The sequence below is a fragment of the Tamandua tetradactyla genome, chromosome 6 (assembly GCF_023851605.1).
Source record: "Tamandua tetradactyla isolate mTamTet1 chromosome 6, mTamTet1.pri, whole genome shotgun sequence".
NCBI lineage: Eukaryota > Metazoa > Chordata > Mammalia > Pilosa > Myrmecophagidae > Tamandua > Tamandua tetradactyla.
The window spans coordinates 57,525,044-57,552,559 of NC_135332.1; the positions used below are offsets into that span (position 1 = coordinate 57,525,044).

At 38.1% G+C, this 27,516-nt stretch overlaps 1 protein-coding gene across 1 annotated transcript; it reads left to right on the forward strand.

Annotated features, from left to right (window-relative positions):
* Positions 1-2,736: 2,736 nt before the first annotated feature.
* On the forward strand, positions 2,737-26,851 carry ASPA (aspartoacylase). The gene is made up of 6 exons (XM_077165559.1): positions 2,737-3,119; positions 6,308-6,503; positions 8,124-8,217; positions 17,285-17,392; positions 22,459-22,568; positions 26,217-26,851. The coding sequence occupies exons 1-6, from the start codon at positions 2,884-2,886 to the stop codon at positions 26,412-26,414; spliced, it is 942 nt and encodes a 313-aa protein (XP_077021674.1). The 5' UTR covers positions 2,737-2,883; the 3' UTR covers positions 26,415-26,851.
* The last annotated feature ends 665 nt before the right edge of the window (positions 26,852-27,516 follow it).

A 27,516-nucleotide genomic window follows, 5' to 3' on the forward strand; every position in this document is an offset into this window, starting at 1 on the left:
AAAGAATGTTTAAAGTAGTTTTTTTCCATGATCATTTATTTGATCCTTGTGTCTCCAACCATAAAAAGCATTCTAGAAGAAAAGGTATTGGCTCAACAGGAGGCCTCTGAGGATCTGCCTTTTGCTATTTATAGAGATGAGATTCAATTCCCTCATATGATGAAAAATATCTGTACTCATTTCAGAGAACATATGTTTTTTAAATGTCAGTGGCAATACAGATATCGAATAATAGCATGCACACATATGGGCCACTTCTTATTAATATTTTTTGGAATTAGAAATAGAGAAACTATTTTCATTATTACAAATAATCATTAAGGACCATTCTAGCTGAAAGGATAACAGAATATCTCTATTAGTATGAGATGCTGTGCAGGTTTGAAGCTGTGATGGACCCCAGAAGATCATGTTCTTAAAGCTAATCCAGACTCATGTGTGTAAACCTGTTGTGGTGGGTACCTTGATTAAGTTATCTCAGTTGAGACATGCGCAATTGGGTCTTAATCCTCCTACTGGAGTCCTTTAGAAAAGGATGAAATAGAAAGAACTGAAGCTGAGAGAAAAGGACACACAGAACACAGAGACAAAGGTATGGAAACAGAGAGGAAGCCACTGAAGCCAGAAGCTGGAAGCAATGAAACCTGAAAGAAAAGGGAGCAAACAGCATGCTTTGCCATATTACAGAGGAGTCCCAGATCACCAACAGCCTTTCTTCAAGAAGAGGGTATCATCTTGATGATGCCTACCTTTGAACATTTTCATGGCCTCAGAACTGCAAGTTTGTAAACTAATAAATTACCATTGTTAAAAGCCAACGCATTTTTGGTATATTGCATTTCGGTAATTTTCGCAGACTAAAAAAGATTGTGATACCAGAAGAGTAGGGAGTGGAGATTGCAAATACCAAAAATGCTGAAATTGGCTATAGAAGATGGGTGAGGGAAAGATTCGGGAAGAACTGTGAGGTGCTTGACAGAAAGGCCTAGAATGCTTTGAAGAGACTGTTGGTAGAAATATGATACTAAAGGTACTTCCGAGGAGGCCTTAGATAGAAATAATGAACGTGTCATTGCAAACAGGAGGAAAGGTGATACTTGTTTTAAAGTGGAAAAAAAATGGCAAAAATGAGTCCTAATGTCGGATGGAAAGCAAAATTTGAAAGTGACGAGTTTGGAGGTTTAGCTGAGATTTCCAAACTAATTGTGGAAAAGTGCAACCTGTCTTCTCCTTTTAGCTTAGAGGAAAGGGATGAGCTGAGAACTGAACTCCTGGGTACAAAGAAATAAAAAAAAAAACTGATGGTTTGGACAATTCTGAGCTTCAGGAAAGTGAATTCCCAGAGAATAGTGCCCCATGTGAGGATTTAACTGAATGTGGAAACATTCAGCCATTTCAGCACAAGTCAGGATTAGAAATGCAGTTAGTTATTCAGGAAGGATCTGTGGAAGATCCTACTGTCTGACAGTTGGGACCCTGGATAATACATGTGACCCCAGTAAGTTTTTTGTGAGATCTGTATGAACAGAACCACTGCCAGCCTGGACTAAAAGGGGCAGACTGAAGAAAATGACTTCAAGGGCAGAACCTGGAAGCTGGGGTCTGTAGCAAAGATACCTTCATGGAAAGGGTAAGTATTCCCCCTGGAGATTGCAGAGGGCAGACTTTCCACCCTCTGTTTAGGAAGTGTTACTACCCCAGGGTTCTCAAATGCCTTGGAGATTGCAGAGAGCTTGTCAGCTCCCTTGTTCAGGAAGAGTACTACCATCCCAGGCTCCAGAGATGGTGGAGCACATTCCCTGGGGAACTCACCACCCTGCTGTTCTGAGGGGGTGCCCCCAAGATTGCAGAGAGTCCATCTGCTACCCCAAAGCTTGAGGAGGGTGGGACCAAGAACCTGACCATCAACCTAATGCTTGGAGATATTGGAGTCTTCACCCCAGTGTTTGGGGAGCGTGTGGCAGCTGCACAAGACTTGCAAAGGGTGGGGCTGCTTCTCCATTAGGCCCCAAGGACAAAAATGTCATCTTATAGATGACTGTCAGAACTTGAAATCTAATGGACTATGCCCTGCAGGGTTTCAGAACTGTATGGGATCCATAACCCCAATGTTTTCCTCCCAATTTTTCCCTATTGCAATGGGAATGTTTACTGTAGGACTGACTTTTTTTTTATATTGGAAGAAGATAATTTAGAACAGGTCCACAGCCAGAGGAAAATTGTGTCCCAGGACAGATCACATCTATCACTGATTTTGATGAGATTTGTACTTAATGTTATTATAGAAATTATTGCTTTTTAGGATATTGTGATGAAATAAATATATTTTGCATATGGAAGGAGCAAGTCTTTTTGGCATCCAGGAATGTTCTGGTTTGAAACTCTTTTGGACCCCAGAAGCTGGAAGCAACAAAACCTGGAAGAGAAGGGAGAAACCAGCAGTCACCGCCATGTACCTTGCCATGTGACAGAGGAGCTTGTAAACCAATAAATTCCTATTGTTAAAAGGCAGCCCATTTCTGGTATATCACATTTCAGCAGTTTTAGCAAACTAAAACAGACACTAATTTACTATTGTATTTAGATCTACTGGCCATATGAGGGAGTTAGAAGTTAAGCTAAACAGCTGTATCTCTAGTTGATCTTTGCATATTTTAATCCAAATATGGCAAGAGGCAGGGCTAAAGAAAGGAGTGTCCATATAATAAGCAGGACTCAGAACTTGTAACAATTCAAATAAACTCCTCTCAAGGGAACTTTGTACTTTGCACTTTGGTTAGAGACTCATTTAGATATAGATTTCTAAACTTTTCTTTAGAAATTAAGTTTTCTTTGGTCTCTTCTCTTCTGAATTGCAGAAATCATATAAAGCTACTTGGAAAAATGACCTCTTGTCACATTGCTAAGGATCCTATAAAAAAGGTTGCTATCTTTGGAGGAACTCACGGGAATGAGCTAACAGGAGTATTTCTAGTTAAGCACTGGCTAGAGAATGGCACTGAGATTCAGAGAACAGGGCTGGAGGTAAAACCATTTATTACCAACCCAAGAGCAGTGAAGAAGTGTACCAGATATATTGATTGTGACCTGAATCGAATTTTTGACCTTGAAAATCTTGGGTAAGACTATGTTTTATGTGTGTATGTGTGAAAGTGATATGTGTGAGAGAGAACACATATGCATGTGAATACTATAAATATTCATGTCTATACATACTGTTGCTATTGTGAATAAGATCACTTTCACTTTTAATCATGGGCATTCACATGCTCTCTTATGAACTTTTTTAAATGCCAGACTATTCGTAACTGATTTTTGTTTAAATGTGTTCTATGTAGATCGATAATAAATAACAAATTTTTTTACTTTTAAATCATATCTTTAATGAAACAAATTTAAGAATACTTTACATTAAAGTAGTGTTTAGTCACTTTGCTTGTGTACAAGTTTATTAGCTTTCTCAAAAAATCATTACTATTTTCTCGTACAACTCTGTTTACAGTAGTGCTTATTAAAGTTCTTGTTTAGAAAATTATGATGTTTCAGTTAATATTTGTTGAATAAAGTAGGGAATAAATGCCCATCATCAAATAATATCAGACTGCTTGGGATCTGAAGAGTAGATGTGCTTACCTTCAGTGATATATTACCATAGATGGGAGTAATGACAGGTAAAGGCATTGCTCCTGAATTACCTGAATTGAAATTGCAGCTGATTTATTATGTCTTAGGCCTTATACACAGTCATAACAATCTAGATATGTCCTTATGAATTCTTTTGCCTTTGCATAAAGCATAATATGATTATATCTACATGACTGTATACTATATGCATAATATACATATATAAATGTATGCCTATGTGTATATGCATGTATGTATATAAATATATATACACCTCTAGGTATTTGTTTTATGTCACTTGTTTCCTTCATTTATCTAAAAATATGATTAAAGACCCACTCTTTTCAGGACACCCTGCCAGGTACTATGGGAAGTACAAAGGTATGTAAGCAATGGTTTCTACCCTCAAGAAGTTGGTAAACAGTTAGCTAAGATATAAGACATCCACAGGCACAACTAGTGCAGCTCCACTTTATGTACTCATTTTCTGATAAATTCTCATTTAATTTTAGAAAATTTTTTAGATTTAGTCTCACTACAGATCAAATGATGGTTATTACTTTTAGTACAAATATGGCTCACTTTACAAAGGAGATGTTTTCGAGGGCAATTATTCATTGGTCATACTTTGTGTATCAAATTATATTCTTATTAGCATAAATTTTAATTTCAGTAATATTTTATCTTCATGACTGAGGTTATGTTGACACAATTAATGTTGACCTATTCACCTAAAATAACTATTAACTAACTAATATTTCAAGTAAGAATTCATTGCTGTTCGACTGTTTTGGTTGGCGTGTTAACTTCTCTGATAACTCTGAAATGGACTAGTGTTCATTTTCTTATTATGGCCTCCCAATAGTATGCAGCTCAGTGAGAGCCATCTTTTAAATTAAATTAGCTTTCTGCTTCTTTCCCTTAAACATTATCCAAGGGCTAGACTGTGTCTCTCTTGGTGGTTATGAAAATGTATGAGTCAGACAAACTAATAACTATTCTCCCAACCACTCTTCTCCAGACTTGAAGATGGCACCTCTAATGACCAAATCTCCTACAGAAATCATCCTAGAACCTTCAGGGTTCCTCATCCTCCATGTCCAGTGCATCATTAAGTCTTCCCAGTTATTCCTTACAAGTGTTCCTCAAATCCAGTCTTTCTCTCCATTTCCACTACTTTAGTTTATTTCTTATTTCTAATCATAATGTTGAACAGTTATTATAGCCTCCCAAAGAATCTCCCTGTATCTCGCCTTACTGCTGTTGTTCTTCTCATCCATTCTCCACATGGCAGCCAGAGGAATCATGCTAACGTGCAAATCTTATTACATCTCTCCCTGCTGAAAATTTTTCAAAAATCTCCTGCCCAGAATAAATCTAAGCAATTTAGTATAGCTGCCAGGGCCCTTCAGGATTTCACCCCTGCCTGTTGTTCCAGCCTCATCCCTTGAGATTCTTGTGGTGGGACCTGGACTCAAGGCATGAGGACTGGAGCATTCCATCATCTTTCAAGACTTCAGTTCTTGGCTCTCAGTGACTGGGTGGGTGGTAATGCCATTTACTAACATGAGCAAGAATGATAAAGAAGTAGGTTTGTTGTGGGAGACCTCATGGGGTTGTTTCATGAGCTAACTTTTAAATTGCATGAATACCCATTGGGAATTGTGTTTGATTGCCTATAATAGAAACAATGGCTTAAACAAATAAAAATTTCTTTTTCCACAAATAATAAGTCCAGAGATAGCAGTCCAGAGCTGGCACAGTGGTTCAAGGAAATTATCAATTTCTCAGGCTCCTCTAACTTCCCACGGCACCCATCATGTAGCTTTGTCTTCATGGTTTTTGCCTCATTGTTACAAAAAGCTGTTCCACTTTCTTTATTATACTCCAGGCAGGAATTACTCGGGTGCAAACGTTAAATGTCTGGAAGATATTACCAAAAGTAGTCAGGGTATGGAATTATAGAGAACTGCAGTTGAGTGGTTTAATGAGGAAAAAATAAATTTAAACCATCATGTACAGCAAGAAAAATGTATCCTTCCCATTGTAAGACAGGGAGGGGAGAGAGTTGAGACCTATTTGAGAATTCAACAAAAACTATGAACCCTTATCCCAGAAAAAAATGGGTATATGCATACATCTGCAAAAGTTTGCAGTTTCAGAGGATTGGTGGAGTCTTATCTGCAAAGCTTATCCCTGGACTACTAGTACTCCTGGTCCTCAGTAAGGAATCCCTAATTAATTAGATGATATGGACCCCTAAATTAGAATATTTTGTGCACTAGAATTAGCTAGAATGTGAAATATATATATATATATATATATATATATATATAAGCGCTTGTGGTGTCCCAGCCCCATAATATATAGCCCAGTGCACCATAATAAAGTGCTCTGAAACTTTTTATCAAATTATTGGACGAATTTTGTCCAAGGTTGACTTGAAGTTCTGTTTGAGATACACTACCCTGTGACCAGCCACATCAACAAGCTCTTATTTTGCCCACATGTCAATGCAACATTGGTTAAACAGAATCAAATGGAGAAAAATGTAATTCTTCATTTACAGAATTTTCAGATATGTTTGCACTTCCCTCACTTTTTATATTCCTTGTGCATTGTGTTTTTAATATGTCATCTTAGTCTCAGGTGTTGTAAATCTTTTTCTTTCTGCCAATAACAGCAAAAAAACATCAAAGGATTTGCCATATGAAGTTAGAAGGGCTCAAGAAATAAATCATTTATTTGGTCCAAAAGACAGTGAAGATTCCTGTGACATTATTTTTGACCTTCACAACACTACTTCTAATATGGGGTGCACTCTTATTCTTGAAGATTCCAGTAGTGACTTTTTAATTCAGATGTTTCATTTTATTAAGGTAATGTCAATGTTATTAATTTATAAGTTGGCATAGGACCTGTACTTTTAAGTCACTTATAGATGTGAAAGAATCAGAAAAGGGTCAGGAAGGACGGCCCAAAAGAGATGGGATCTGATCACAGCTAGGCTGATGAGTACAGTAATATAGAGGGAATTGTGACAGGCAAGAGAAATGGGAGTGAATGAGTAAAGGAAAAATACTAGGAATAAAATAATAAAAGATTTGTGGATTGCTTTATTTATAAAATCAAAAGTCTTTTACTTAGACAACCACCAAGTCATGGGCTATTCAGTAAAACTACCATGGAAATTTAAAATATTGTGGTTAAAATAGTTCAATTACAGGCCACAGTGGCTCAGTGGCAGAGTTCTCACCTGCCATGCCGGAGACCCGGGTTTGATTCCCTGTGGCTGCCCATGCAAAAAAAAAAAAAGTTCAATTATATGATTTTAGGAAGTCATTTAATATTGACTAAAGCCCACTGATAAAAAGATTGGCTCCTTTAGTTCTGTCCTTCCAATCCCATTTCACTCAGTTACCTCATACCATATCTGGTCTTTTAAGTATTTCATAGTCTTTTTAAGGCTCAGAAAACTATGAGTTGACAGATATAGCTGTCTAGTGCCTAATCTAAAGCCAGAGAAAAATTGCTAGAAAAATAACAACCAAGCAAAAACACAGATAATGAATTGTACGTTTATTTCTGTACGTGGGCACCCTTCCCTCCTGAGTGCGGTATGGTTTAGTAGAAAGGGTTTTATCTATGAACCCAGGAGGACCTGTGTTCAAATCTGATTTTCCCAGTCACTAACCTTAGATAAGATACTAGACTTCCCAAGAAATAAAATTTTAAAATAAAAATAAATAAATAAAAAAGATACTAGACTCCCAAAATCTCATTTTATAAAACTTGGCATAATAACAGTACTTACCCCCATATGGCTGTCAAAAGCCTTAAATGAGATAAAGTATTTAAAATTCTTACCCTAATGCCTACCAGATAGTAACGGTTAGCTATCATTTTTGTTTCCCCTGAGTTTTTGACAGTAACTAGATAGTGGGAGATCATTAATACAGCTCTTTTTTGTGGCTCATTAAAGGTACAGCTCAATGCTTTGGTTGCCAGATGCAGAAGCAGCAAGGCTGAATCCATTCGGTTATCAAAACTGAGGGGGCCAGCTTGAGGACTTATTCATATAAGCAGGAGGAGGAGATGGGGACGCATGACACCCAACATTTGTAGAAACCTAGAGCACAGGGGCAGAAACAGAATTCTTAAAGAGACTAACAAACCCTAAGCTAGATAGTAAGTGTAATCAGTGAGGAAAGCAAAAATAACCAAATCCATTCCAAAGGAAAATTGATTTAATGTTCTTTGGCCATTATTCTGGAGAATTGCTTAGTGTACATTTTATCCAGAAAGCTCTGTGTTATTTGATTTTTTCTATATTGAATTTATGTTTTCAAGGTTATAAAATAACAGGGTTCTTTAATATGTTTCATAAAAATGTCTTACCAATCTTAGTTGATGAAGTAAAACATATTCAAAAGCTATAGCAGCAAAGAGAACAAAACATGGACTTTACATAATGAGAATACGTTTTAATTTTTTTTCAGACTTCTTTGGCTCCATTACCCTGCTATGTTTATCTTACTGAGCATCCTTCTCTCAAATATGCAACTACTCGTTCTATAGCCAAATATCCTGTTGGTAAGTCATATTTCCTACTGTCATAACTGAACAAAATAGCTGAAATTCCAAGAAAATTATTTTTAAAGAATATTTATAGCTGCCTTGTATATCATTATAGCTTCTAATTGTCAAACAATAAGCAGGCAAGCACTCTAATTACATCAGATTTTCTCAATTTGACTGAGCAACCTTCTGTTTTTATTCAGATTGTTTCCTTTGCTGTAATGCTTGGTTCCTCTAAATTAGTCTCGCAGAGTTCTTCTCATCCTTACAGCCAGGCTCAAATGTCACCTCCTGTAGAGCCTTGCCTGAACCCCCACTCCAGAAAAAAATAATTATCCCACAAATTTCTCTTATCACATTGTATTATAATTTGTATATCAACAAATATTTATCATGTGCCTAGTAGAGACAAACAGTATGATAGGTGCTGAGATGTAACATGGAATCAGTCCTCAAAGAACTTAGTATAAGAAAAGACAAGTAATCAGGTAATATCTGTATAGAATGATAAATACTATGGTTGGGGTAACTGCAGAGGACTTAGAAGATCCCAGATGAAACGCACCTAACCCGGTCTTAAAAAGTCAGAGAAAGCCCAAAGAGTGTGGCTTTTGTGCTTAGATCTGAAAAGTAAGAAGAAGGTATATTTGCTTGTTAAGGTGCCAGAATACAATATACCAGAAATGGAATGGCTCTTAAAAGGGGAATTTGATTAGTTGCAAGTTTATCATTCTAAGGCCATAAAAATGTCTTAACTAAGGCATCTAGAGAAACCTTGACTCAAGGAAGGATGAACTGGGAAGGCACATGGCGCTGTCTGCTGGGCTCCAAGCATCTCCAGACATCCGTGTCTCTGTTCTGAACTCTCTCCAAAATGCTTCCTCTTTTAAAAGACTCCAGCAAAGTAATCAAGACCCACCTGGAATGGGTGGAGTCACATCTCCATCTAATTAAAAGTTGTACCCACAATTGGCACGTCACATCTCTATGGAGATAATCTAACCAAAAGTTTCTGCCCTGCTATATTGAATTAGGGTTGACAGAAATGGCTACCCCTACAAAATTGAATCAGAATTAAAACATAGCTTTTCTGGGGTACGTAATACTTTCAAACCAGCACAGAAGGCAACAAGCAAAAGTTGGGGGTGGGGAAAGTGAGGCAGGCAAGAGTATTCTACACAAATGCTTCTAAATTATCTATGGTGAAGGACCATTGTTTTTTTTTTTCTAATCCACTATAGAAAATATAAAAATATGTGGAAAATTAATTGCTAGAGAAATGGGCATATGCTTGTATGCTGCAAAAATATCAGATTACTATAAAAGTTTCTAAACACTTTCAATTTCTGTAGTTATCTCTCCTAGGACTGCTAACAAACAGTTGGTGGACCAACCCTGGTCCTCAAACAACACTTTGAAGCAAAGGAACATCATGTACAAAGGTCCCCAAGCTCCTGCTGATTGCATGTTATCTCCGCTACTCTGTGATCTCCATGTATCTTAGTGTTCTTTGTCCCCTACCCCTTCTGCAGCCTAATAAGGTTCTATTCCAGTATGTTAGCTGCTGGAATGCAATACACCAGAAATGGAATGGCCTTTAAAAAAGGAAATTTATTAAGTTGCAAGTCCACAGTTCTAGGCCATGAGAATGTCCCAATTAAAGCAAGTCTATAAAAATGTCCAAATTAAGGCACCAACAAGAGGTTACCTTCACTCAAGAAGAGCCAATGAAGTTCAGGGTTACTCTCTCAACTGGAAAGGCACTCAGCGAACATGGCAATGTCTGCTAGCTTCCTCTCCAGGCCTCCTGCTTCAAGAAGCTCCCTTGGAGGCATTTTCCTTCTTCATCTCCAAAGGTCTCTGGCTGGTGGACTCTGTGACTCTCTTCAAAATACCTCCTCTTTTAAAGGATTCCAGTAAACTAATCAAGTCCCATCTGCAATGAATAGGGTCACATCTCCCTCCATTGAAAAATTAATATGAACATTGGACAAGCCAACTCTTGGTGGAGATAATCCAATCAAGCTTCCAACATGCAGTCCTGAATAGGGTTTAAAAGAAACGGTTGCTTCTATGAGATTGCATCAGGATTAAAACATGGCTTTTCTAGGTACTCAAATACTTTCAAACCAGCACAGGTTTATTTAATAAACATTAATTGAAATTGCCAGTGAGTACACATTTCAAACTTATAGGTGATCATCAATCACAGTTTTAATCACATATCACACACCAACAAATACATCCATTTGATCTCATGCAATTCCTCTACCTACGACTAGATATAAAGTATTGGCCATCTAACTTTGGTTATACATACATTCATAGACTTATTCAAAGTGACCACATTGGGTTAAGCCAGAGAGACAGTGGACCTGATTCTGCAAAGGGCTCGTAGTACCAATGGACTGGGACCTTTAGTTCTGCCCCAGGCTGCTTTCAGGTTCTCTTCTTGTCAAGAGCTGCAAAGGGTCTGAGATTTTATCCCACTTACAAGCTAATGTGGTAGTCAGCCACTGTTTTATGGATGCTGGTAGAAAACACAATACTAACACAAATATCCTTGAAAAGATGGTCTGGAACAGAGGACAGTGAATGCCTTGCTCTTAAAACATGCAGAAATGCAAAAGACCCATGGAGAATCTTCTCCCCACAGTCCTCTGAGCACCCGCTTGGCGGTAGAGTCTCTAATAAACTTCTGCTTGTCATCTATCGGCTTATTAGCTCTGTTGGTTAATGGGGCTGTGAACTCACCTTTACCATCTGGTAATTTCCACCATGCAGTCTTACAACCTCATACATCCACTCTGATAAATATTATCTTTTTTTCTCTATTTCAGTGTCTTTCCTGGGTGACCTCTTGAAATAATTGTTTTCAGACTACACTATAATCATTAAAATTGCTGCCACAATTTCAAAGCTTTTTTTTTGTCAAATCTCATATAGTTTAACCAAGAGAAATTTAATTTAAGAGCAGGTTAGCCAAGATAGTACAAGCAAAAAGATAATAAAAAATTATCCTGGTTATTTAAGTATTGATAATTTTGGTGCACAAGTAAGGGGTCAATTGGAGCAAGCTGAATACTCAAGTGTAGGTCATTAGTTGAGATAAAGTAAATGCTTATCAGCAAGGCAGAAAGATGCTGCTCCTCTGTGATACCAAATAAAAACACAGAACTCCCATATGTCTTCTGAATCAATGGCCCATGATATTTATGGAGTGTAATTGTTTGAAACTGCTGTGTAGCCAAGAAAAGCTATATTCTTTAACCCTGATTCAATATTGCTGGGTAGGATCTTTTTTATTGTTTCCATGGAGATGTGACCAACCCAATTGTGAGTGGTACCTTTTGATTAGGTGGTTTCCATGGAGCTGTGTCTCCACCTATTCAAGGTAGGATTGCTTACTGGAGTCCTTTAAAAGGGAGCCATTTTGGAAGAAGCAATAGAGCCCACACAGGCAGAAATCTTTGGAGATAAAGAAGGAAAGCACCCCCAAGGAATCCTTATAAATGAGAAACCAAGAGAGAAAGCTAGCAGATGTCGTCATGAGAGAGGTGTCTGGAAGCCAAAGACCCCAGCAGATACCAGCCACATGCCTTTCCAGCTGACAGATGTTCCAGATGGCATCAGTCTTCCTTAAGTAAAGGTAACCTCTTGCTAGTGCCTTAATTTGGACATTTTCACAGCCTTAGAACTGTAAACTTACAACTTAATAAATTCCATCTTTAAAAGCCATTCCACAAACAAATGTTAAAATAAATCTAGTAGATTGAAATGCTACTGATCAATGAAAGGGAGTGGTAAGGGGTATAGAATAAAATAGGGGAAACAAAGGCTAAAATATATTGGGTAAATGGAAATACTAGCAGTCAAAGAGAGGGAGGGGTCAGGGGTATTGTATGTATGAGTTTCTTTCTTTTTTCCTTTTGTTTCTTTTTCTGAATTGATGTAAATGTTCTAAGAAACGATCATGGTGATGAATATACAACCATGTGATGATATTGTGAGTTATTGAGTATATTCGAAGAACGGAATGATCATATGGTAAGAATGTTTGTGTTTGTATGTTGTTATGTTTAAAGAAAATTTTAAGAAAGCTGTTCCACAAAGTCTTGAGGCATGCAACGATGTGAATGAACATGTGGGACATTTGGTGAGGCAAATTAAACCAGGAAGAAAAGACATCTGTTGTTCCTTAGATGTCTCTCTGCCACTGATACTTCATTAGTTACACTCCTTTTCCCCCTTTTGGTCAGGATGGAATTGTTGATCCCATGGTGCCAAAGCCAAATTCATCCGTTGGAGTCTTCTCCCACATCACCAGGGAAACTTTCACCCCTGGATGTCATGTCCCATGTAGGGGGGAGGGCAATGATTTCACTTGCAGAAATCATTGGGCTTAGAGAGAGTGAGGCCACATCTGAGCAACAACAGAGGTCCTCCAGAAGTAACTCTTAGGCATGCCTGTAGGTATCTAATCTTCTCCACTACCTACACAAGCTTCACAAGAGTAAGCCTCATGATCGAGGGCATGGCCTATTGATTTGGGTGTCCCTAAAGTTTGACACAGTATCAGGGGATTCCCTGATGGCAAGGTTTAAGAGTTCCATATTCTTTCTCCCCTCCCTCAGGACACTTTGCAAATACTATTTGGTTATCTGCTTAATTTACTCTTGGATGTTTCCAGGCATTACAATAATCTATCCAGGATTAAAGGACCTCTTTCTTATTCTGTGCTTCCTGTGTTTCAGTTGTTCAAATGAGCTATAGAGATAGGTTGAATTAGATTATGCATTACAGAAAATTTCAGTTCCAGACCAAATAAACCTTTCTTTCATTGGTCTCAAAGAGTATGTGTGGTTCTAACATATAGACACTGCCTTCCTTGCCCCTATGTTCTGAATTACTTTAACCCCAACCTGTTCAGCTTCATTCTTATCTCTAAATATCAGATTATATATAGAAAGCAGCCTCTCAAAATCCAGAAATAGTAATCACCACTCTGGACTTAATGTGTCTGCTCTAAAAGCTTACAATCTAGGCCCCTGTTTTCTTATAAGCATTTTCTAAAAGTGACCATACCATTGTTTTTTTGTTTGTTTGTTTCTGGTTTATTTTGTCTCATCAAATGTCCCACATGTTCATTCACATCATTGCATGCCTCACGACATTGTTCCTTTTTGTAGCAGCACAGCCTTCATTCATAAGGATACACCATAGTTCACCAATCTACTTCTCCATCAGTGCATCCTTCAGCCACCTGCATCCATCGGGCATCATGTAGAGGGCCCAAAGTCCAGAGTCCATCAACATTCTCAATTTTAGATAATTTCTTTGTTCCCAAGAGATAGAAAACCAAAAAACACACCCTCCCCAAATAGGAAATCTAAACCTGCTCTTAACTCTTGTCTCTCTCCCCATTATTTCCCTCTGCTGTTGCTGTGGTAGTGCTAACAGTTTCCTTTTGAATACAGCTCATAGCATGTGATAGCAGTTTTTCCCCCTGTACCCTGAACTCAAACACTCTTTATACAAGAATCATATCTTTGAAGTAATTCTTACGAGAACTCATTCATATTTCTAATGTGAATCAGTGGGACACGTAAGTCTATACAACCCCTTTCAATCTTGTTCATCTTCAACATGGTAATATTACTTCTAGACCCATTAGAGAATCACCTTCTCTCCTATCCATTCCCTTACATTGGAGTTCAACCTCATTAGCTAACGGTTCACCTATCTCTAGCTTCTATGTATCTCTAAGTCCCCTATATTCTGTATTATAAACTTCTGATTATACCTTTATGCTGGTCATAAAAATGGAATCATACAGTATCTGTCCTTTTGTGTCTGGCTAATTTTGCTCAGCATTATGTCCTCAAGGCTCATCCGTCTTGTCATGTGCTTCGGTACAACATTTTGCCTTACTGCTGCACAATAGTCCGTCATATGTGTAGACCACATTTTGTTGATCCACTCGCCTGTTGATGGGCATTTGATTTGTTTCCATCTTTCGGCATTATAAATATTGCTTCTGTGAACACTGGTGTGCAAATGTCTGTTTGTGTCGTTGCTTTCAGCTCTTCTGGGTATATACCAAGTAGTGCTATTGCTGGGTCAAAGGGCAACTCGATATTTAGTGAAACTTTTTGTTTCATTTCTCTTCCACTTTCTGGGCAAGAAGTGAATCGTGTGCTAGATCGTGCTGAAATTCACCCTCTGAAATTTCAAAATCTTTTGTCTTCGTATAAGTGGATTTTTTCTTATTCTTCATTTGGTAAGCTGGACACTTAGTCGGTCCTTTCAGTCTGGGGAAATGTTTAACTTTTTATTCTTTCTGGCCCCTCAGGGCTACAGGACCACCTTCTAGTCAACCCCATTCAGAAATCAGACTAATGTTTGTTTCTGGCCCCTCAGGGGTTTGGGAGCAGCCTTCCGTTTGACTCTGTCCCACAAACCTAACAGTTCTCCTGGTTTCCATGCATGTGACAGCTTGAGCATTCACTGTCAGGTGTGTGTTGTGACCATACTGATGTGGCATCAGTTCACCTCCTCAGCACTCGAACATGTACAACTGGCACCACATGAGGCAGCCCTGGTTGCAGAGGCTGAGGAACTGAGAGGCAGAAAGCTGGAGCTTGGTGGGGAGGCGTGGAGCGGCAGGGCCCGCGGGAGTGCACGGACAGGCACATGGGACCCTCCCTCTCTGAGCTCAGCGCATCCATTTATGGCACTCCCCAGACCCACCCAACATTGCTATTTTATTTAGAATAATTTTATGTCATCCAGTCATTGAAAAACAACACCTAAGATCAAGGAGACACTCTAAGTCAACATTTCATAATACACCTATAACTACTACCCCATACAAACTTGATTTAACTACTCGTACCCACCTACAGAGATCCATTTGCATTCCATTGCCAAGGTCATTCTCCCCGTGTTACTCTGATCCCCTGGTAGGCAGCTAAAATGTGTCAGTTTGGAAAATATGGGCACTGTTTTAGTTTCCTAGGTTCTCCAGCAAATGCCATGAAATGGATCAGATTAAACAGTGGGAATTTATTTTCTCACACTTTAAAAGTGGGTGAAAGTCCAAATCAAGGTGTTTTCTTCCCTAAAACTGTGGCATTCTGAGGCTGGCTCCTGGCAATCCGTGGTCCTTAGTTTTGTCACATGGCAAGGCACATGGTGGCATCTCTTGGTCTCTCCCATCTCTTCCGGTGTCTATTAATGTACAGCTTCTTGCTTCCTGTGGCTTTTTCTATGTTTGAATTTCATTCCATTTATAAAGGACTCCAGTAACAGGATTAAGACTCATCCTGACTGAGGTGGGCCACCCCTTAACTGTAGTAACCTCATCTAGGGGTCCTACTTACAATGGATTCACACCCAGAGGAATGGATTAAGTTTAAGAATATAGTTTTCTGGGGTACATATAGCTTCAAACCACCACAGACCTATTATCGTCTACTCACAATCAGAAAAACAATCTTCAATAAGATGGCTCTGCGGGGTCCGGCACCTAGCCTATCAGCCCCATGGGTCCTCTTCACATTGGACTGGCCATCCCACGCCCTCCATGTCCACCTGTGACAAGCAAACGCAGAACACTTTGGGCTGCAGATCATTCAAATTTGCTTAAGCAGGAAAGTAAATTCATTATTTTACATAACAACTCAACAACATTATGAGGGACCAAGTGTTTTTCGTCTTTCTATTCTACCATCTTCAGTGTGTCTTTTAGCTGCCGCATGGCCACAAGATATCAACATCACAACAGATCATGAAAGAAAGGGGACTCTTCAGAAATTCCCCTGCAGACCTCCTATTATGGCCCTTTGGTCTGAACTGGGTCACATGTCCATTCTTAATCAATCACCAGGGTAAGCAGATTACTATGAATGACTTCATCCGTTCCAAATTTACCCCTGAACTGGATAAAAGTCACTTCCTTAAAGATTGGATAACCAACTAAAATCAAGAGTCTATTAGGAAGGAGGAAGATGTAATGAATTTTGGGTAACAGATAACAATGCCTTCTATAATACATACACAGACATGTTCATGAACACACATCTTCAAACATATGTACAAACCATTTATGTACAGACGCACTCCTTATTCATATTTATGATACCATATACTTAAATATATGTCTATACGTATGCAGGAAAGCTAAGCACCACGAATAAAAAATGAAGGTGATTTGTGAATTGAAAAACAACTGAAGGGGTAAAAATAGGGTAAGTAAATACACATATATGAATTGAGTGGAAGAGAGTAAGGATGGGTAGTTTTTTACTTGATACTTGTTAATTGCTTGATAAGTGAAAAGAGTGATGATTAAAGGCATGAGTGTGTGGAGGACTTGAACAGGAGGAAAGGGACTAAATAAGTGGTTAAGACAGAGAGTAGTTTTGTAGGTGTAAAGATGGATGCTTCACAGCCACCAGAGGTAGATATAGTTGAACTTGGGTGAGAAAAAAGGAACACAAATTTTATGTATGAAAAGTTAAAACCATTGCACTATTGTGTCAGGATGAGTTATTGTGTTAAGAGCAAGAATGCTGCTCTAGAGTCACATGAATTGTTGACTTAAGTCCATGGCTCATCCAGTCTAGATTTCTACAACTAAACAAATGTCCTTCCTCCTGTCAAACCTAAGTATTAGGTTTATGACAATTACACTTTGTGGCCACGTATTTATTTTATCAGCATAAATTTGTCTACCTCTTTAACTGTATTATAATTTTGTTAACATTTTGATAATATTGAAGGAACTTTTCTTTATTGATAATAAAGAAAAAAGACCCTGAGATCTTACTACTTTAATACAATTCTGATTTTTACCATCTTCTCCCCCAGTCTTTATTCACTGTGCATATAATTTGTACATCTAAATGTTCTGCTTTGTTTTTTGGCCTAACATATGTCTAAAATATTTTCCATAATGCTACATGACCTACCTTTTTAATGATTTTCAATTATGAGATTCTAGATTTTGACATATTAAAATGTTCAGTCTTACAATATATTTTAGCACATATAAATATGACAATCTGTCCTTCTCTCCTAGGTATAGAAGTTGGTCCCCAGCCTCAGGGGGTTCTGAGAGCTGATATTTTGGATCAAATGAGAAAAATGATTAAATATGCTCTTGATTTTATACATCATTTCAATGAAGGTATGTAGTGGGTGGGGATTGTCTCCTTAATTGTTAGCTTATATATACAAATATAAATGCATGAAACCATCAGGAAAGGGATATGAGATGAACACAAATGATGGCTTAAGTTTTTTCCCATTAAACTCCATTTTTAAAAGCAAAAAAAGACTATGAAATAGAAATATCCACTGTACATATGAAAGATGTTCAATATCACTAGTATTCAGAGAAACGCCAATTAAAATGAGAAGCCATTTCCCCCCATTAGATTAGGAAAATATTAACATCTGTTCATATTTAGTGCTGGTGAGGGTATAGGAAAAGGGAATATTCTGATTATCTTCTGGTGAAAATATAGATTATTAAAGACTCTTCAGAGAGTAATTTTACAGTATCCGCTTTTTTAAATGCATAAATCCTGGGCAGTACAACGGTGGTTCAGTGGCAGAATTCTCGCCTGCCATGCCAGAGACCCGGGTTTGATTCCCAGAGCCTGCCCATGCCTCCCACACACACACACAAAAAGGCACAAATCCTATGACCCAGGAATCCCCCATTTCAAAGAAACACAAATGCCTGCACACTCAACATATTGAAAGCAAGGGTGGCATTGGCTGTAAAAGCAAAACAATGTGAACAACCCGAATTTCCATCAGTTATAAAACAGCTACATAAACTAACATGGAAAGATCTTTAAAATGCATTGCTAATTGAAATAAGTAAGCTGCAAAACAAAATATACGGATACCCATTTGCTTTAAAATAATAATAATAACATTCTAGTATATGTTTATATATAGATAAATATATTTTATTTGCATGCGTGTATTTATTAATTCACACAGAGAAAATGTTCTAAAAGAAAACTCACCAAACCTGATAATAATGATTACTGGGGAAAGGGGAAACAAGCTATGATAATTTGGTTTTAATTATTTTTGAAGAAAATGCATTCATGCATTATTTATGTGATTAAAAATTAGTTTAAAATAAAATCAAAGAACTCTCTTAAGTAAATAATTATTACAACAGGCTGAAGTGAATTTTTTGTTGAGAAATAGGTCATTATATTGACAAAGCTGGGGCAGGTTCTAGGTCTATGGGGAACATACTTCCTTAATTTCAGGTTGTGTACCCAACTATGAGCTGGGGAATTTCTTCTGTGCTTGGGGATACTTTGACTCCAGAGTTATGAAAACTGAAAATTAGCCCTCCTCCACCTTTGTGTCTAATGGGAGCAATGCTGTCTCATGGGGGCAATGCTGTCTCATGGGGGCAATGCTGTCTCATGGGGGCAATGCTGTCTCATGGAGCTGATGTTGGAAAGGTCATGCCATATTCAACAGAAGCCCTTCAAATAGTAAGTGTATGGCACTGCAATATGTTAAGAAATGATACACCTTGGTAGAAAGTTACAAGAGAAACAGGGTTTTTAAATCATGTCCCACAGATTCCCACCAAAGAGATGGGAAATAGTAGCTCCAAAACACTCCCCACCACCATCTCTGCTTCAACCAGTGCAATTCTTGTAATTTATTGCTTTTCTATGTAACATTTCATTTAAGTTAAGGATTCTGTGATTCAAAAATGTTAAACCAATGTTGGTTTATAGAACTTGTCTGGCTATCCGCATTAGAGTTGGAGTTGTAAACGAGAACCAAAGGATTATAACCACCTGCAGAAAAGTCTCTAGAAATGTGCAGAAGCATTCCAACCTTGACTCTGCTATGCAAAATTGTTAGTAGTGCCTTTAATGTGTAGATATGTGACATGCTTATCTAAGTGATAGACAGCAGAAAGCTGGCAGGAAAATAGCCTGGTTGAAAAGCTGGTTCCAGAAAGTCCTGTCAGCCTTTAACAATTATCTAAACCAAACTACATCAGGGATAAAGCACTACTCTTGTGTTCAAAATCCAAGAATGGGGGAGGTAATGGTCTCTTTTCTGCTTTGGGTAGAAATCCCCTCTACCTAGAGAACTTGTGAATAAATTCTGAGTCCATTTTTCAGGAAGAATATCAATAAAGTGGAGCTTAGCTACAGGAGAGAATTGAGAATAGTGAAGCATTCTAAAACTATAGGATCCCTAAGTTGTATGTAAAACTTCAAAGTACCTTCACACACATTCTCATTTACTGGCTATGTGTGAGTAATGGTTGATAGAACTAAAGATACTTATATTAACTTTTAAAAAAAGCTAAAAGGTCATTTTATTTCAGACTTTCAGAAATTCTATATAATTAGACACATTTTTTTGTGACCTGGAGGGAAAAGCTTGTCAATAATGAGACAGAACACACTTTGTGAGTTTGTTCAGGAGGAAGATGACCACTTGACCAGAGGGGTATGGAAAACACTCAAGCATTGGATGAAAGTTAGACTTTCGAGACGTCCTCCAATTCTGAGATTCTAACTAGCAAAAACGTATTCCTTTGATTTCTCCCACTTTCTCTTTTTCTTCCAACGGATGGTGTGGTTTGAAGAGATGACATCAGCTAAGTTTCCATCTTTATCTTGGAGGTGCGACAGATTATAATAATGACCACAAATTCTTCCCCAACTTGCGTCCACACCCTTGCAATGTGATGTTCCATCAAGAGATGGAGTTTTCTTCAACACTCCTGAATCTGGGTCAGTCCTGTGACTTGCTTTGTACCACAAGAGAAACATTACAAGGCATTTAAGCATTGGGGATTTGTTCTGCTTGCTCTTGGCAACCCTATACCACCATGATGTGAATAAGTCCAGGTTAACCAGGTGGATAAGAAGAGGCGACAAACCGGAGAACTAAGGCACCCAGGACAGTAGTAGCACAGCTCCAGCTGACAGCCTGTCAAATACCAAGCATGAGAGGAAGGCAGTCCTAGATCATCCATCTTCCAGTCACCCTACAAGCTCACCACAAATGCATGAGCCAAGGAGAAATCAGCCAAACCACCCCAGACCAGAACTTCCCAACCACCTCACGGAATCCTGAGCTAAATTAAATGGTTGTGGTTTTAAGCAACTAAATTCTGGGGTAGTGTGTTGTACAGCAGAAACTAACTTATACAGAAGTATCAAATAGTATCCCAGTTCAAATTTGGCTGCACTTTGTTTCTTAGAGCAAAGGAAGACTTCCCTTTGGTTTGGGACCACAGCACACTATATAAGCTCTATTTTGGATGAAAGTTCACCCTGTTTGGTCAGCAATTGCCTGCCGTCAATGTAAACTACCCCTTTTCCATGTTTCAGGGTATCGGGTTATTTAAAGTTGCTGCATCTTTGGGCTCCACTGTTGGCAGACTCCTGCATCGCATGATCTCATTACTCAGAAACAGTCCAGGGACTTGGTTGAAGAAAGAGTACTATATGAAGCCATCTAACTTGCTAGAAGTATTCCTGAACATATACAATCATAGAATGTCAGAACTGGAAGGGCCCTCCTCCAAGCTAAGTAGTCCCAAACCTTCATTTGACAGATAGAAAAAAACCAAGCTTCAGGAAGTTAAGCATCTTGCTCAAAATCACACAGCTTGGAGATTAGAGTCCAGGTATCCTGACTCCCAGTGCCAAGTTCTTTTTTCTCCCACACTGTCTCTCAGTTTTATTTTCTACCTCTGTTTACCAGTTTACTTGAGGACAGAGTGCTGATAGGAATAAGAAAGAATATCTTCAGGCAATAACTGGATATCCGTAAACAAAAGAATAGAGTTGGATTCCTATCCCATGCTATATATAAAAATTAACTCCAAATAGGTCAATAGGCTAAATATAAGAGCTAAAACCATAAAATTCTTAAAAGAAGATATAAGACTAAAGTTTCATGTCCTCGAATTTAATGATGAATTCTTAGACACCAAAAACATGAAGAACTAAAAAAAGTAGATCATTTGAACTTCAGCAAATTGTAAAACTTTTATGCATATAAAGACATTATCAAGAAAATGAAAAGGCAACCTACAGAATGGGAAAAAAAATAGTTGCAAATCATATATCTAATACAGATTCAGTATCCAGAATACATAAGAACTCTTACAATTCAACCACAGAAAAGCAAACAACTAATTTTTTTTTAATGGGCAAAGGACTTGAATAGACATTTCTTCAATGATATACAAATGGCCTATAAGCACATGGAAAGATGCTCAATATTATTAGTCACTTAAGGAAATGCAAATCAAATCTCAATGAGGTACCACTTCACACACACTAGGATGGCTAGAATAAACAAATAAATAATGAAGAATAATAAGTGTTGGTAACCATGTGGAGAAATTGGAGTCCTGGTACATTGCTGGTGGGAACGTAAAATTGTGCACTATGGAAAACAGTTTGATGGTATCTCAAAAAGTTAAATATAGAATTTTCATAAGACCCAGCAATTCCACTCCTAGGTATATACCCCCCAAAATTGAAAACAAGTATGCAATAAATATATGCACATGCAGGTTAGTAGCAGCACTATTCACAATAGTCAAAAGGTAGAAAGAGTCTAAATGTCTATCAATGTATGCATGGACAAACAAATTGTGGTGGGTACATACAATGGAATATTATTCAGTCATAAAAAGCAATGCGGCACTGATGCATACTTCAAGTGGAAGAACCTCAAAAACATTATGGTAAGTACACAAAGACAGTCACAAAAGGTCACATATTGTGTCACATCAAGACAAAATGCAGACTGGTAGTTGCCAAGGGCTGGGAGCAGGGAAGGATGAGTAGAAACTGCTTAGTGGGTACAGAGTACCCATTTTGGAGTGATGGAAATGTTGTGGAACTAGAAAGAGGTTGTGTAGGCACAACATTGTGAATGTACTAAGTATCAATGAATTGTTCACTTTAAAATGGTTCATTTTATTACATTTTTAATTCAATAAATTTTTAAAGGTAATAAAAAAAATACCCCCCTGCCCCCATCAACAAAGAATATCTTCTAGTTTGGTACTGTAGATGAACACCCTTAATTAAACATAATACGTTCTCCCTATAACCATCTGTCTTCAAATTTTTTATGTGTATGTCCTTCTTTACTTAAATTATCAACTCTCTTTCATCAGGATTTTTTTTTCATTGCTGTTTATTCATATTGGTCTTACCATAGGAAAAGAATTTCCTCCATGTGCTATGGAAGTCTATAAAATAATGGAGAAAGTTGATTATCCCAGAAATGAAAGTGGAGAAGTTGCTGCTATTATCCATCCTAATCTGCAGGTAACATTTGCTGTTTCTTTAAAATGTGGAAAATAACGATGCCTTGCCTTTGGGGGAAACTCTACAGTCCCTAAAGCATTTACATACATTAGCTTATTTGATGTTTTCAAAAACACTATATAGATAAAGTATTCAGACCTTCATTCAATAAATATTTATTGAGTATGTGCTGGGCCCTGGGGACAAATCAGTGAACATGGTCATATTCTCAGGGAACTTATAGTGATAGACGATCTTAGCAATACTAAGGTAAACAACTACATACTGTAACAACCCTCAGAATAATGAGGGGAGGGGAGAAGGATCAGACAAGGATCACCAGAGAAGGTAAAATTCTTACCCAAGTGCAACAATATCTAATGTAATGTCAGAAAACTGAGTCCCCAAAAGTTGTATCTTTCCCATAACCTGTAGTTATCAATGGTGGATCCAGAACTAACTTTTTTTTTTGCAATTGATAGTATTGCTGCTACCTCCCTGTATTCAGTGTGTCCCCAAGATAAGTTACAGCAAAAAAAAAAAATCAAACCTTCCTTCTTTGGAAAATCTGCCATCATTTCGCTGACTTTTGTAAGAACCCTTGCCTATCCCTTGCCTGGTTTGATCACCACCATTTCTTATCGGCATGGTGAAAGAGGAGGACAAGGCTTCCAATTCCGTGTCTCTGAGGTTTTTAAGAGATTTAAATCTGGAAAAGGTAAAAGAAAAAACATGGAGGAGCAAAGATTCGAAAAAGCTAAAATATCCACTCCCCTATTGTGAATATCCTGCACAGCTTCAGGTCATCAGCCAGTTTGAGTTATGGATGCAGTAGTTAAGAAACGATGGCAGCAATGAGCTGAGACAGAAAAAAACAGGGAAATTTTCTATACTGGGGTTCTCAGCCTGGGGCACATTACCTAAGTAATTTAAAATATATATACTGATGCCAGGGTCCCACTCCGAGATAATTTGACTTTATTTTTAAGGGATAGTCAGTGTTGAAGACCACTGATCTAGTTCAATATCCTAATTACTGACACCAATTAGAGGTCAACCATTCCTGATTGAATACTTCTAGAGATGGAAAGTTCACTGTCTCTTGAGACATGTTGCACTGTTGACCTGTGGTTGACTGAGACTCCCAGGTTGTTTATGTGAACTGCTGGACTTACATACTGGATCTTTTTAACCAAGTACCAAACATCACATGTACTGATGGCACAATCTCATTAGTTTTGATTCTGTCATTCATACTCTTTGCTATCCATCCCAAGTTCGCATCATCAGGGGGTTAGATAAGGATGTTAATACTGTTACAAGCGATTTCCAAACATGATGTTAGCAACTACAGATGGTAAGAATACCTTCAGGTCCTTATGGTCCACTCTTTGGGTCTATGCACTTCTGTCCAACCGGGAGAATTTATCTATCTCCACAGATCTTTAGATCATTGGGTGCCATTCCTCTAGGGTCCTTGCCTGACATTGTCATTCATCACAGCACCATCTCTCTGTGACCTCAGAAATTGCTGTGTTTTTGTTGCAATCCCCTTTCAGAAGAGTAAGATAAAGCCCAAGAAAGGGGGCAGAGGCAGTGGGGTTGAGAATTCCTTCTGATGATTTCAATAGGAGCCTTCCAGAGACCTAAAAGGATTCCGTTTGTGGAAGTGTTCCAGTTCTGCCTATCAGACTGCAGCATTCATTGAGCCCTTGTTTTGTACAAAACATGCACCCAGTATGTAAGAAGGCATACACAAAACTACGGGCACAATCTTTCAGAAGATAAACTCCATATATCATATACACATGTGGAAAAGATTAAGGAACTTAATAAAGTAGCCAGCCCAAAAATACACTCTGGCAGAGCAAATCCAAAATTACTTTGTAGCTTAGTGGGATCCAAATAGAATCTTGAAGTATCTTAGGTAGTGTTTTAAAGGAAGAAATATGAATATTGGGGGGGGAGGGGGCGGATAAAACATTGTAGGTTACAAAAATTTCAAGTACAAGAAACAGAAGCCAACACGATGATGCCATAAACAGTGAGTGTTTCTGAGTTTTTCTTGAGAAGTCCAAAAATAATCCTGAGAAGGCTGAGAAGTGAGATTAATGGCATCAGTAACAAAAACGACAGTTAGTGGTAGGTCTTAAAAGCCGGAAAGGATCATTTTTATTTGATACAACAAATTCTCTAGCATGGATTGATTGGTTCATTATTCCAACAAACATCTTTTTGAATGCCCACGAAGCCTGTTCTGGACCCTGAGAGTCAAGATAGACAAGATCCCTTATGGATCTTCCATACTTATGGGGGGAGGACAGATCATGAATATGTAAACAATGCATAAGCTGGATTATTTCAGATTGCAGTTAAGTGCTATAAAAGAAATAAACAGAACAATGTAGTAGAGGATAACAAAGGCTACCTATTAAAAGGGATGGTCAGGAAGGGTCTAATGTCACCGTTCCTTGAAATGGAACCTGGATGATGAGAAGCCAGCCAGGTGCATCACAGTGCAAAGGCCCCAAGGCTGGAATAAACTTAGAGTATTTGAGGAACAGCAAGATTAGTGTCAATGGAACACATGAACTGAGCAGAGGAGACATAGACCCTAGGACTAAAGACAGACCTGGTCACAAGTCCAGATTGCGTTCTGAGTGATATTCTCAATCAAGGATGCTTATTGGGAGTACCTAGAGAGTTCCCCCCAAACGCCTGGAACTTAGCACAAAACTACTAAATCAATGCTTCTCAAATTCAAGACACAGGAATGTGCAGGCAAAGCTGAGAAAAACTGCTGTAATGAAATGCTTCTCAAGCTTTAATGTCATATATATGAATCTCTGAGGGATTTGTTATTATGAGGGTTTTGACTTAGTAAGTCTGAGATGGGAACTGAAATCCTGCATTTCTAACAAACCCCCAGGTGACCCCAATGGTGCTAAGAAATATTAGAGATGAAGAATCTCAAGTCCCTACCCCAGACCTATTGAGTCAGAATCTGTGTTTTAACAAGATCAAACACATCAAAGTTTTAAGAACTGTCCTAGAGTTCCTATGGTGTGACAACATTGGTGTTGAAGGGCTCAAAGTTCTAAATTCCTGATATTTTCAGAAAACTCAGTAGCTCGCATATTGTGGGGGCACATATGGAACACGTCCACCTTGTCTTCGACTTTTCCCCGGTCCACCCCCAACTCCTCCCACCAATCACCATTAGAATACAATCTCCCTGTGTGAACAGACTGTGTCACTCATTTTTATAGCCCCAAAAGTAGAATGTCTTGCACACAGAAGGTTCCTAATGGATATTTTCTAAACCTTACTGTACAAAATTTAACTTCAGCTGACTGAAGAATATATGGATATATATATTTAGTTTGGCCTTTTAATATTATAAATCTCTTTGGCAACATTCAAGGCAGTACTGGTATTGAAGCAAATTTCAATTATCCGTGTCAGTTATAAAATTTAAAAGGGGAATTTAAAAAAATGCTGCCAAAACTCATTGCATGATTTTGGTTCAGTCAGATCACAGACATGCCTCTCCACACAACTTTTTTTTAAAACAATAGAAGGCTATTAGTTGTCTAGAGTCTGACATAAAATTTTTAAAGTAGGAGAAAGACGAAATGTAATTTATTAATTCTTATTGTTTCCTGAAAGGATCAAGACTGGAAACCACTGCACCCTGGGGATCCCATGTTTTTGACTTTTGATGGAAAGACTATTCCATTGGATGGAGACTGCACCGTGTACCCAGTATTTGTAAATGAGGCAGCATATTATGAAAAGAAAGAAGCTTTTGCAAAGACAACGAAACTAATACTTAATGCCAAAAGTATTCGCTCCTCTTTACATTAAAAAATCCCTTTTGCTCATTGTTATAATAACTTGAAAACACTCTACCAGTTTGTAAGCTCCCTGAGGGCAAGATTGTGCCTTATTCAACCTCTCATCCATAGCACCCAGCCAGTGCCTTGCAAACCGTAGACATTCAGGCAGTATTTCTTGAATGAATGAATTTATGAATACCTTTTAAAGTTTTCATATTTTATGTATGTAGCTTATTCAATGAAATATATTTCCTATTTCTATATAGCTTTTTATACATTTTACTTTAAGAGTTTAACGTTCTTAAAACCAGCCTTTAAATTCAAAATATAAAATTGAGATAGATACTATACACAAAAAGCAGTTAACAAACATAGGATTAAACGTATCTTTTTGAGTAACGTACACATGCTATTAAACGCAAATGGTGCATACTTGCTAATTTTTAAGTGTTCATATTAAAAATAAACATTTTTAAGTATTCATTGAATTAGTGCTACTGTATTATGTATCCAGTCTGTAAACTTTAGCAACAGTTGTGATATCCTTAGGCGATTCCTAAATGCTATTTTGCAAATGAAATGTGAAAGAGAAATGGGGGCTGACTGTAAAGGTGGCATTATGAATAAATCAAGAAACTATGAATGGCCCTTTATCCCTAGAAAGACAATAACCCACACAAAGCATCACTGCTCTGGGAGGCTCCATTGTTCTGCACTGACCCCAAGGGGCTGAGAGGCTCTTTCAGACATTTGACATGCCTCAAGAGAACCTAATGTTTCTTTCCAGTATGGCACATGCTGGGGAGACGTGTTCCTCACAACTGCCACTTCTCCTTTGGAAAGAATGCAGTCACCCTTATTCCCAGCCAAGGTATGAGGTGCGAGGGTCTGTTCTGTGGCTTACAACCTCCACTATAGGAGGTAAAGATGGAAAAAGTGGAGAACAATGGACACAAAAGGGAAGGTGACCCGAACTCATGTCTTTAGCTTGCAAATTCTTTCAAGAAATGTCCCCATGTCCCATATGTCCGTATCCCTCACTTCCCATAATTACTCTCCTCAAAGGTCCCCACTCCCTTGCCAGCCCCTCCAAGATCATCCCCTTCGTCTTCACCGAGGCCACAGCAGCC

Bases quoted from the DNA above. Each gene is read 5' to 3' on its own strand.
- ASPA (XM_077165559.1), top strand. From the start codon at position 2,884: ATGACCTCTTGTCACATTGCTAAGGATCCTATAAAAAAGGTTGCTATC. The intron at 3,120-6,307 runs GTAAGACTATGT...TGCCAATAACAG, and splicing joins TTTGACCTTGAAAATCTTGG to CAAAAAAACATCAAAGGATT. The intron at 6,504-8,123 runs GTAATGTCAATG...ATTTTTTTTCAG, and splicing joins AGATGTTTCATTTTATTAAG to ACTTCTTTGGCTCCATTACC.